Source organism: Amaranthus tricolor, chromosome 8, assembly GCF_026212465.1.
Source record: "Amaranthus tricolor cultivar Red isolate AtriRed21 chromosome 8, ASM2621246v1, whole genome shotgun sequence".
NCBI lineage: Eukaryota > Viridiplantae > Streptophyta > Magnoliopsida > Caryophyllales > Amaranthaceae > Amaranthus > Amaranthus tricolor.
In genome coordinates, this window is record NC_080054.1 from 11,007,256 (window position 1) to 11,019,448 (window position 12,193).

The following is a 12,193-nucleotide window of genomic DNA, read 5'->3' on the forward strand; positions in this document are numbered from 1 at the left end:
TAAAGAGAAATAAAATACGCCAAATTAAAAAGCGAGAAAATTTTGTTAAATTGTAGTAGTAGGACTATTTCTCTTGTTAAACTTGAATTCAAAGTACATATATTTTTGTTAAATTTTATTTGAAAAATATATTTTGTTGATTTTGTAGGCTTGAAATTCATTAGTACAATATCACAACGATTAAGGTTGATAATAATCCGACTCCGCATCTGACTCCGTCCTAGTTGGGGTAAAATTGGAGTGCATATAATCTGACTCCGAGTGAAGGTGGACCTAAAAACAAAGTCTGACTATTATCCGGATCAAAATTGAAGTATGTATAATCCGAGCCGAGAACGACTCATTGCCATCCCTACTTAAAATCATCAAAACAAACATAAACATAAAAAGGGCACAACATAATAAGGAATCAAAAACTTGATAATCAGTTTGAATTTTAAATGGATTACAATGTTGTACAAAAAAAAAAAAAAAACCAATGTAGTGGTAATAAAAACCATTACAAAGCTCCTCTTGTTTAGATTACTGAAGATGTTTATCTTAATTAGGGGACATTTTGAACATGTTCAACATGTTCGAATGGATAGAAATTCAAAATTTGGGGACCTCAATACTAAATTATGTAGTATCCCAAAACTTTTAAATGTTTTAAAATACAAAATTGTTAAAAGATTTGAATTTGCACAAGATTTTTTAAGGATTTATCAATTTTTATTCTGCCTTGGTCCTAACAGTGGTATTCCAAATTTTGGATCAGTTGCTTACTCTTACTCCATGAGGCAACCATCCCGGTGTATTCAGGATTTCATTAGTTTAGAATTGGCTTTTTTTTTGAAATAAGTAAAAAATAAATCTAAAAATAAATTATAATTTTAGATAACAAACCCTATAATAAAAAAATTATTAAAACAAGATAAAAACAAATTTCCTAACTTTATTGAAAAAAGGACTAAGAAATTTGAAGAGACCAAGTTGTTTCGAGAATTGTACTCTTAATGGAAATGTAAATGAAAATTTAATTATTAGAAATAAAAAGAAAAAAAGAGAAAAGTCTTATAAAGCTTTTCATAGGTAGTAAATAACACGTGGCTTAAGTTTTTATTGTATTATTAGAAGTTATTATTATTATTATTATTATTATAACTACTTTTTGATGAATAAAATTTTACTAGAGGAAAAATCACAATATAAAATTCGGGCACATTCCAAGATAGCAAAACATAAAATGATACACCATAACACGAAAATTATTAGCCTATACAACAACGTATGAAGACAAGAAAGTAAACATGAGCCTCAACAAAGTTAAGTAGTTGAGCCAACATGTAACCTCATCGCACAATAATACACAACAATCGGCAGCAGACCACGCTTGGAGAGCAGCAGCAAGCCAACAACCCAACAAACGAAATTTGGCAGCAGTTATGATCAGTCGACAAAGTAGTTTTACATATACTAATCACCTAATAAAGAAACTCAAGTCAAGCACATGCAGTAAAAAAAGAAGTAAAAATGAATTGTGTTTCCTTTGACTAGAATGAAAACCTTGTTCATCCTCATCATCTTTATCACCCTCAGAAAAAAAAAGGTTTGAGGTTTTAGAAAAAAAAAATAAAATAAAATAAATAAAAATAAAAAAAATCAATTGTAATCCTATTTTACTTATCAAAAGGCTGTGCCAGATTTCATTGATAAACATTTGAACACAAAGAGTTATAATAGGGAGACTCGTCATGATCATACCCATGCCCCTTATAAGAAACTATGATCAGGATTTAAGGAGAAAAGAATGACGATAACTAATACTTATAAAGAAGAGTGCGGTCAAAGAGTCCCTTGATTCAAGTAAGATCTTCAAAGAGCATCAGAACCTGCAACAACTCATAAAGTTTGCAACTTAGACACACGAGGACCTTTAACAACAAATCAAAAATAGAAATAGAAATAAGAAGCATATAAAGGAAAAAAAATAAAAATAAAAAAAATAAAATTAAAAATAAGAAAAGAAAGGTAAAAATATAATAGGGAGAGTATTAGTCAGAAATTTGAATATGACTTAACATCTATGTTTACCCATTCACAAGCATATTTCACAAAAATTCATTTAAGACTATCCAGTCCAGTGATTTTTATGACTTAACAAAATTTGAATATGACTTAACATCCACTATTTTATCTACCTCTCCGACAATCAAATTCCTTTAATCTTCTACCTAACTAACTTTGTTCTCCTACTTTAAAATTTATTTACCCCTTAAATATTCACCCTCAATCTAAACGGGGCCATAGAAGTAAGAAAATTTCAATGTTTTCTAATCCAAAATCATGTGCTGAAAAAGGAAATCTTCTAGCAATAAAAAAAAACTACCTATTCTATACCACCTTTTACAAAAACTACCTTAACCGTCAAGTTTTGGTTTGACCAAACAAGTTTTTTGCACGTGATGTTATAATTGCACTTAAGTGACGATTGCTCCACTCTCCATAGCTTATTCCTTTCATTCTATTTGCTTCTCATTGTTCATGGTGTTAACCTATGCATGCAATAATTTATTCAAGGTGAAGATTTAGCATTTACTCTTCTAATCTATTGATAAGTTAATTGTTCTTCATCAATTGCATTAAACCAACAAGGTATAATTTCTTCTTCTCTTTGCTGCATGGATATGTATAACAATCTACTTCTCACATTTTCTTACTCCTTTAAACCAACAAGATTATATTTTTTTTTTATCAATCTAAACACAAGTTCATCTTTAATTTGTTAATAATGGCTAAAAAGAGGAGAGTGGTGAAGAGAATTACATTTGATTTTAAATAAGTAACTAAATACGGGTATTTTTTTCCTTAAATTTCTTGATGGTTTGTTATGATTTAATTGATTGACCTTGTCTTTAATCTTGAATTTTTTTAATTTTTTCTTCTTTTGTGTGTTTAATTGTAGAAATTATACTACTATTATTTAACCTATGAGATAATGAACCCAATCAATATTAGATGGTTTTGATGATTTTTTTGTGAATATGAATTACAAGACAAAGTATAGACAATTAGATTCATCTATCTAAATAAACCTACTCAGCCCCTTAATTTGGTATCCAATTCAAAAAACTTGTATGTCTTGAACCTCCTTTCAGGATTCTCCTTGGTCCACAAAATTTTCTTTGCAAAAGGAGCAGCATAACCACACTTATCGACCTTCCATTTTCCTATTGAAGAATATGAGGGCATGGTTAGAATGCAATAAATAAGGAAGAAGATGTAAGAGTTAGGTAATAACAGGGGATGAAATCTACTTCAAAATATGGAAAATGGACTTAATTAATAAGGGTAGGGAAAAGAGAAAAGAAAAGGAAATTGGAAGGAAAATAGAACAAATACAGAGGGAAAGGTAGATTTAGTAACATCACGTGGGAAAAACGTGCTTGGTGAAAAAAAAATTTAAAGGTCAACAATCGGATTTTTTCACGTGGTACAGTTTTGCATACGTTTGGGTTATATAAGGTAGTTTTTCACAAAAAAAATTAGAACAAGTAGCTTTTTTTACAAAAGGTGGTATAGAATAGGTAGTTTTTTATTTATATATATACATATATATTTATATATATATATATATATATATATATATATATATATATATATATATATATATATATATATATTATATATATATATATATATATATATATATATATATATATATATATATATATATATATATATATATATATATATATATATATATATATATAATTTTCTCGAATTTTAATGTATTTTTTTTAACAAACCACATGTATTTCATTTTTTCAAATTTGATGCAATATTTATCGTTTTTGATGAACATTATCACTAATGTTAAGTATTATTGTAAACATTATGATTAATGTTAATTACGTATCGAGACTGTCGCTCCTACTACAAATGCTCTAATTAAATATATCATTCCCTTTTTAATCCATTGAGTATTATGACTTATCTCTAACTAGTCAATCACTCGACTGAGTCGTTGCCCGACGGAACGGGTTGCTTCAGTAATCTGTTTGGTAGAATACACAAGGGACAGCTAATCCCAAGGCAACTACCGACCAAGATTTTGCTCGATATCTTAACGGGTCGTTGAAGTTAAGAGTATGCATACCCCCATGGTGGCCCTTATTAGGATTTCGCCAATGGAGACCAAATTACCCTATTAGGTACCAATTTTCGATTTTCCTTATTAGGAATATCCTTTTCACAACTCTATTGGGTATTCCAAACCAATTCCTTAAAATAAGTTTTTATTAATTTTTAAATTAGTTATTTGTGACAAACCTAACCAAATGACGCTATATTGTATTTGTAAAGTTATTTATCTAGGAATGTAAAAATGAAATAATAACAAGTACTTAAAATGGAGGAAGCATAAAGTATGAATTATGTACTATAGGCGACTATAAAATAGCACATATACTATGAAATAGAAAATAAAAATGAGACTTCTTTGTTTATACTTATGGGGATTAACAAGTCACATGCAATTTCCTTGCTCACATTTACTTTTGAAGAGCAGTAGTATTATAATGTCACAAACTTTCATTTAATAATACTTTAACATGTGTGTTCATATTAGGTTTAATGTAGATAAAATTTTAATAACTTTCTAGGGTATGGCTATGTAAATTAAAGGTAATATGGAAAGAAAGTCTACTTTCTCTTTTGCCTCTCATACGATTTGTTGGCTGCTAATAGTAATTTTGTTACTTTTACGATAGAGTAAACTCAACGCAACACGGCGTACTTCTTGACAAGGATGATAGATTAAAAGGTAGAGCTCGAGAGATTAAAAAAGAGTACAAGAAAGACCGAAGATTTCTTAAAGGATATGATTGTAAAATTATACTCCCTCCGAACCATAATAGATGTCTCATTTGCTTGGGCAAGGTTATTAAGGGTGGTGTGGGGTCCATTAAAAAGGTGGTAGTTGGATATTTTTAAGTAATTCGACTAATTGTTAATGATTCTCTCCTTTTGCTTAATAAAGTAGATAGAATGAATTTTGGAGGGAAAAATTGGGTTTCACATTGTTTGGGAATTAATTGACATTAATACATTTCCGTAATTGTTATAATTAACCAACCATTAAACTACTTAATTTAAATTACAAAAAATTACATCAAATATATTACAAAAACCATCAAAATCATAAAATAAACTAACTCTCCAATTCTTCCTTGATTTCTTCAACGTTTTTTGAACTGCAATAGAAAACGAGCAACCCTCTCGCCACATGCGCATGCGGAAATTTAATCTTTCGTTGACTTTAGATTTATAGAAAAACAAACACGGTATGCATTTAGTGTTCAAAATGAATTAAATAGCTACAAAATAAACTGATCAAAAGAAGCCATCAATGAAACTGGAAGAAAAATACACTCATGAAAAGAAGCCATCAATCCAGAGAGTTGACAATTAGTTTTGGTGGAAGGGCGCCAAACTAAAAAAAAATTGCGCCTGTACAACACCTCAAAACACTAAGAATCAGTGCATCTATATAAGACAGCATTAAATAAAGAAATCAGCACCTCCAATTAATTTCCACCAACCCACATTGAAGTACATAGAATGGTTATAAAAAAAGAGCAAGATAATTTTAGTAAGACTCAAATAATGCATGAGCTTTTAATGTCACTAAACAGTAAAGGGAAGCCAGCATACGGGTTCATCAATGAAATTGCCAAGAAGTACGATGTGCATAGGAGGACAATCGGAAGGATATGGAGACAGATTCGGGATCAAAAAAATAATCAAGTTCCAATTAATGTCAACAACAAGAAGAAAGGCAGCAAAGGAAGGCCATCCATCCCCTTTGATGAAAACAAATTCAAATCAATTGAAAAGGTGAAGAAGACAACTTTAAGAGCACTGTCAAGGGCCATGGGAGTTAGCCAAACCACAATCTGCAGATGGAAAACAAAAAAGTACTTTCGAAAGCACACCAACGCCATCAAATCATTACTTACAGACAAAAATAAACTCAACAGGTTAATTTTTTGTCTTAGTAGTTGCATTTTAGATGAGCAAACAAGCAACTTCGCATTATATGTCAAATGTAGTGCACATGGATGAAAAGTTGTTTTATATTACAAGGACACAACAAACATTTTATCTAACTCAAGATGAAATAGAGCCACATAGAGAAATCCAATCTAAAAGATTTGTCCCCAAGATCATGTTTATGTGTGCCGTTGCAAGAACAATCTTTTCTAGTGAAGGTGAGATGATTTTTGATGGAAAGATAGGCATATTTCCTTTTACACATGAAGTGGCAGCACAAAGGAGTTCAAAAAAACAGGAAGAGAGGAGAGCCAGAGACCAAACCAATACAATCAATCACTAAAGATCACACAAGAGACATGATTGTGCACAAGATACTACCAGCAATTAGAAGTAAATGGCCACCACATTTAAGCAAAACAATTTTCATTCAACAGGACAATGCTAAACCACACATTTTAGATGATGATGAAGTGTTTAGAGAGGTGGCCACACTTGATGGATTTAGCTTCTACTTAGTGCAACAACCTCCTAACTCACCAGAAATGAATGTGTTTGACTTAGGGTTCTTTAGGTCAATACAATCGTTACAACATCAAAAATCAGCATACAACTATGCACAATTAGTAAAAGCAGTGACTATAGCATTTGACAATCTGAAACCAAATGCACTGAAAAATGTATGGATCACACTACAAGCATGTAAAATTGAGGTTATTAAGAAACTAGGTGGTATAGATTATGACATTCCACACATGAGCAAGTCAAAACTTGAAAGGGAAATGAGACTCCCACATTGTTTGGGGGTACAACAGGAAACCATTTATGAGGTAGTAAGATATCTGGACACAAAGGTGGATGAAACTACATTTGAGGTCATTTTATTTTACTTGGGGATCAAAGACGAAGCCGTTTTCCATCAACATCATTTAACAACAGCAACCACAGAAGCAGCAGTAGATATTTCAGCAAAAAATGAAGCAACAGCACCAACAAAAGAAACAACAGTACCAACACCATTTCCATGTACATTAACAGAAGCAGCAGCAGATATTCCAGCAACAAATGATGCAACAACACCAACAAAAGAAACAAGTACATTAACAGAAGTAGCACCAGCATGAACACCAGTAACATGTAAATAGGACACACATGAGTATACTTTTGGGTTACCTTTTGTACTCACTTTTGGGTTACATTGTAAGGTAAATGTCTAGGTCTAAACACGATGTAGACATTAAATCATGAAATTGTTTAGCCGTAAACATTTTGAAGGGAATGTCATATAATAATTTATTGATGGCTTCAAAAACAAAATGAAAACAAATTCATCTCAGAAAACAAATTGAACTCATCACAGATAACCCAAATCCCATACTAATTGCCTCCTACATCTGGTAAGAACATAGCCTCCTAAACATAATGTTTGGTGGCTTATGAACTGAAAACCCTAGATTGGTGGTAAAATGAATGGATTTAAGGATTTTGTAGCTATAATCAATTGTTTACCCTAAAAAAAATCATAGGGCAACAAAAACAGAACACGAACATAGACATGCATACCATACAAACCACATAAACAAAATCATCATTAGTCATACAGGAAAGATGTATCCATACGCGAAAATGGGCCTCGAACATCTAGATCAGAAAACAATTCATCATCATCCAATGATTCTTCATCTAAGGAAGGGAACAAGTTCTCAATGTATAGATCTTGAAGATCCAGTTGTAAATCAAACATACCCTGTATTTTTTCATCTTCAGAAGTTATATTTCTTTCCCATTTAGGATCCGTTTCAACAGAAGTCGTAGAAGATGGAGGTAGGCGATTGTAGAAATCGAGCCATGGGTTAGGAGATCCAATCGTAGGATCACTTTCTTGGGACGAAGACAAACAAGAAAGACAAGACCTTGGTGACGCCATGTTCGAAAAACCCAGAAAAGTAAAGAATAAACCCAGATTTAAAAAACCCCTAAAATTATTAGGGTTTCAAAGAAGACGAAGATGGTGGAAAAAAAATGAAGATGAAGATAATAAACCGTAAACAGTAAGAATGGGGATGAAGATGAAGATCATTGAAGAAGATGAAGAAAAATACAGACGTTGAGGATGAAGATGAGAGAGAGGGAGAGATAGGGTTTCCGTAGAGTAAATAGGAGAATTAAAAAAGGGAGGAAATGATTAAGATTATTGATGTTGGGTTATATTGTTAATTATTTTGGGTTAGTAGGGTTTACGGGGGTAAATTCGTAATTACGTGTGTGAAGTAAGGGTATTTAAGTAAAAAAAGATTGACAAATATAGAAATGGGACAACTAAAAAAGACATTGCCAAATAAGAAAATGGGACATCTAAAATGGTTCGGAGGGAGTATGAATAATCAAAACTTAATAATTGAGCTGGCCTGGTACAAAATTAGAATGAATAAAAAAGAAATAATAGTATTACATTGAATAATACAAGTTGTTGGAGTAAAGAGCATAATACTCTTTTTGAATACAACTTAGAATTATTAATTTCATACAACATAAACATAGCATTAATAAAATAGAAGAAAACAATTAATAATGAAATTGATTAAGGTAGTTTTCAGGGCAGGCAGAAAACATTGATTATCCTTGGATTATTTGATTAAACATAAACAATATAGTAGCGATTACTGAATTAGAAAAACATTATCAGATCATTGATTAGAACGAGGCAAGATGCTTCCTAAAGCAGTCCAGTAGCTCTTGATTTTTGCCAAGTTGTCTAGTTTCTCAGTAGCGGTGCCAGGTGTGTAGGTGACACGAGCATAGGTATCTCCTTTGAAAAGGTATACCGAATTCGGATAAGTATCATGATCCAAAGAAAAGGCACCATCTATGCCATTTTCAAAGATAGTCCCTCTTAAAGTCACCCAGTTTTGGCGTATGGGGCTACTGTTCAACAGTTTTCCAGCACCCTCATAGAAGATACGAGCATACTTATCTCCCTTAAATAGGTAAACTTCATAAGGACGTGATGTCTCAAATGCAGCATCCAACCCATTCGCAAAAACAGTACCATTCAAATAAGGGAATACCTCTTCAATTGGGGAAGGCCCTACCAGGAGCTTGTTCTTTGGGTTTTTTAGACCGTAAGACCATTTGGCACAAAGGTTACCGGAGAAGATAAATGCAACTCCTTCTTCTACAGAAGGGAAAGCACAATCTATTCCTTTGTCTCCAAAAATTGTGCCCTTAAGAGATGAATATTGATTCACTTTGGCTGGTCCATATAATATTGTGTCATTATATGTACCTGGATTCACTTCTTCAATGATATATTCCTTCTTCATGAATATATAAGCTTGGTTTTTGTGTCCTGATCTGAAAGCAGCGGTTACATAAATAGGGCTTGACATTTTCCTTAATTCCTTTATTTCTTTAATACTTGAAAATCCCTACCCCTGCGAAAATTTTCAACTACTCGTGTCAATGTACAAATCATTTTTTGGTTATTTGCATTGCTTTTATTCAATTTATATTTATATTCATCAAACAAAATAAATACACCGTATCTCTTTACTTTATTATTATTATTATTATTATTATTATTATTATTATTATTATTATAGTTTAGACACAGGGAAGGGAAGTGTAGATGAGCTAGAACTAATAACCAATCAGGATCATTATTTCATCTAAGCTTAACATGATTATATACAAACATAGAGAGATTAATTAATACAATATACAGTTGCTAACTTGAAATTAATTAAGAAAAAAAAATCTGATTTCAGTGATTAATTGAATGAACTAAAAATGATCTTAATAGAACACTAAAAAGGAAGAAAGAGAAGAGGAGTGTGAGTTTGTATACCTCTTGAATTAGTTTGATAAGTAAAGGCTTGATATTCAATCGGAGATGAAATGGAAGATTATTTTCATGGCAATATATTGATGATTACAAGTGGGGTATTAACAACTTATCATATTAATCAAGTTGACAATTTGCCTTAAATTAATATTCTCGTATTTAGGTTCAAATAATTTGATCAAGGGTTACTTATTTTTTTTGGTGAACTATCATACGTAATACTACATTTGTGTTCACATTGCTAATTTAATCTATTTTTACCCTGTTAAATTGATTAATTATAATCTTAAAATAATAACTTATAATCTTAATTAAATCTATTTTTGCGGCTATATTGAAGGAAAAATCTTCATTGTCATGAATTAAAATAGGAAACTTTCAAATGGCAATCTAAAAGTAATTGATTTTTCTTTTGGTGGACAAAAAATTTTCAAAATTCACATGGTAACTCGAGATTTACCATATAAACATCATTAGATTTTTTTTATAAAAAGAAGCATTAGATATCTATTTGTTTTCACTCAATAATCATGAAAACAAGAATTACTCATCCCTTCAAGTTTAAGGTAAAAAATAATTTCATTTTCCCCCCAAAATACAAACCCTAGACATTTCCTAAAATCTAAATTAATTTCTGCTATTAATTGATGTAAATTTTATTTACTGCAAGTACACAGTGAATGTGTTGCTGCAGGTCGAACACAAGAAAGATAGAATAAAGAAATTGCAAATTTCAACTAATTATATTACTTAGAGAAAAGATAAATCATTCTGAAAAGAGAATCTAAAGTCTCCAATATTGAAAAAACCCACCGAAAAATAAAAGTATCATTTTGCCCAAAAGTTCTTCACATATCTTTTTCTCTCTCTCATATATATAAGCTTTTTTTTGAGAATATTCCGTTACCGAAGAATTTTTGTGGATTAGTGATGATATAGTTGATATTATTGATAGTTAATTACAAGTAGTGATTATTATAAGTGAAAAATTTAATTATTATGGGAAGCTTTTTTAAACCTAATTTGTATAGATAATATGCACTCTATTTGTTTCAAAATGTTAATTAAGTTTGATATCTTGTACTATGATTATAAAAGTAATTACTAGATGTTTAATTTCATGTTTTATAAATGAAACTATAAATCTGAACTTAACAATCAAATGGGTTTACTTGATTAATGATTTTGTTATGCGGATAAGCAATACGTAAGGAACCTTAATCATTCTTGAAATCCCCTATTTAATTTTGCGGACTAATGAAATTATTTTATTCATTTTTAAACCAGATTGAAAATTTTTTCCATAAAAGAAAAGACTTTAAATAATACCTAGAAAAGGAAACAGCCAAAACAAAAATATGTAATTATCATTGGATAAATTCTCAAATAGTATGGTTTATGATTAGATTATTTTATTGGCTTAAGTTAATGTATTTTTTGTACTTTTAAAGTAATCACCTATAATTTAAAAATAATTAATTATAACATTTAAAGTGGAGTTTTAAAGTAATCATATATAAAATCAAATAATCACTTACAGTTTTATAATAATCAGTAAAATAGACTAATTATATAAATTCTCAAATAGTATGGTTTATGATCAGATTATTTTATTGGCTTAAGTTAATGTATTTTTTGTACTTTTAAAGTAATCACCTATAATTTAAAAATGATTAATTATAACATTTAAAGTGGAGTTTTAAAGTAATCATATATAAAATCAAATAATCACTTACAATTTTATAATAATCAGTAAAATAGACTAATTACATAGATTTGTGTTATGATTAGATAATTTCATTTATACACGGCAAAATAGTGAAATTTTTACAAGTATTTAAAAAGGACGAAGTACAAACTATGCATTAATTAGTAACTTTTGATCATAATTAAAATTAATAAGTCTTCTTTGTTTATGCGTAATTAAGGGGATTAATATGGCACATGGAACTTCCTTGCTCACTTATACTTTTAAAGAGCAGTAGTCTAATTAACATATACTCACTCCGTTCCTTTTTGTTTTTCCACATTACTAAAACGGGTAGTTCCATAAGTTTTTCCAATTTAGAATACTTTCGATTTTGGAAAGTTTTTTTCCTATTTATACCCCTCAAATACCCTCTTTTACCCTATATATTTTTATTTTAAATGTTGGATTCAATTAAGATATGTGTGTAGCCTCCTTCATTTAACACCATCATCATTTTCTGCTTCCTCTCCCCACGTTGCTTTTTCTCTCTTCCTTGAGTTTCTTCCATGGCTTTCTTAGCTTTTATCCCCTGTTCATTCCTCTTTTTTACTCCATTTTTACTGCAT

At 30.3% G+C, this 12,193-nt stretch overlaps 1 protein-coding gene across 1 annotated transcript; it reads right to left on the reverse strand.

Moving 5' to 3' along the window:
* Positions 1-8,551: 8,551 nt before the first annotated feature.
* On the reverse strand, positions 8,552-9,918 carry LOC130820972 (albumin-2-like). The gene is made up of 2 exons (XM_057686549.1): positions 9,881-9,918; positions 8,552-9,467 (listed from the first exon to the last, which is right to left on the reverse strand). Exon 2 carries the CDS (start codon positions 9,420-9,422, stop codon positions 8,721-8,723), a length of 702 nt encoding a protein of 233 aa, XP_057542532.1. The 5' UTR covers positions 9,423-9,467; positions 9,881-9,918; the 3' UTR covers positions 8,552-8,720.
* Positions 9,919-12,193: the final 2,275 nt, after the last annotated feature.

Coding starts and splice junctions, on each gene's coding strand:
- LOC130820972 (XM_057686549.1), bottom strand. CDS start 9,422: ATGTCAAGCCCTATTTATGTAACCGCTGCTTTCAGATCAGGACACAAA.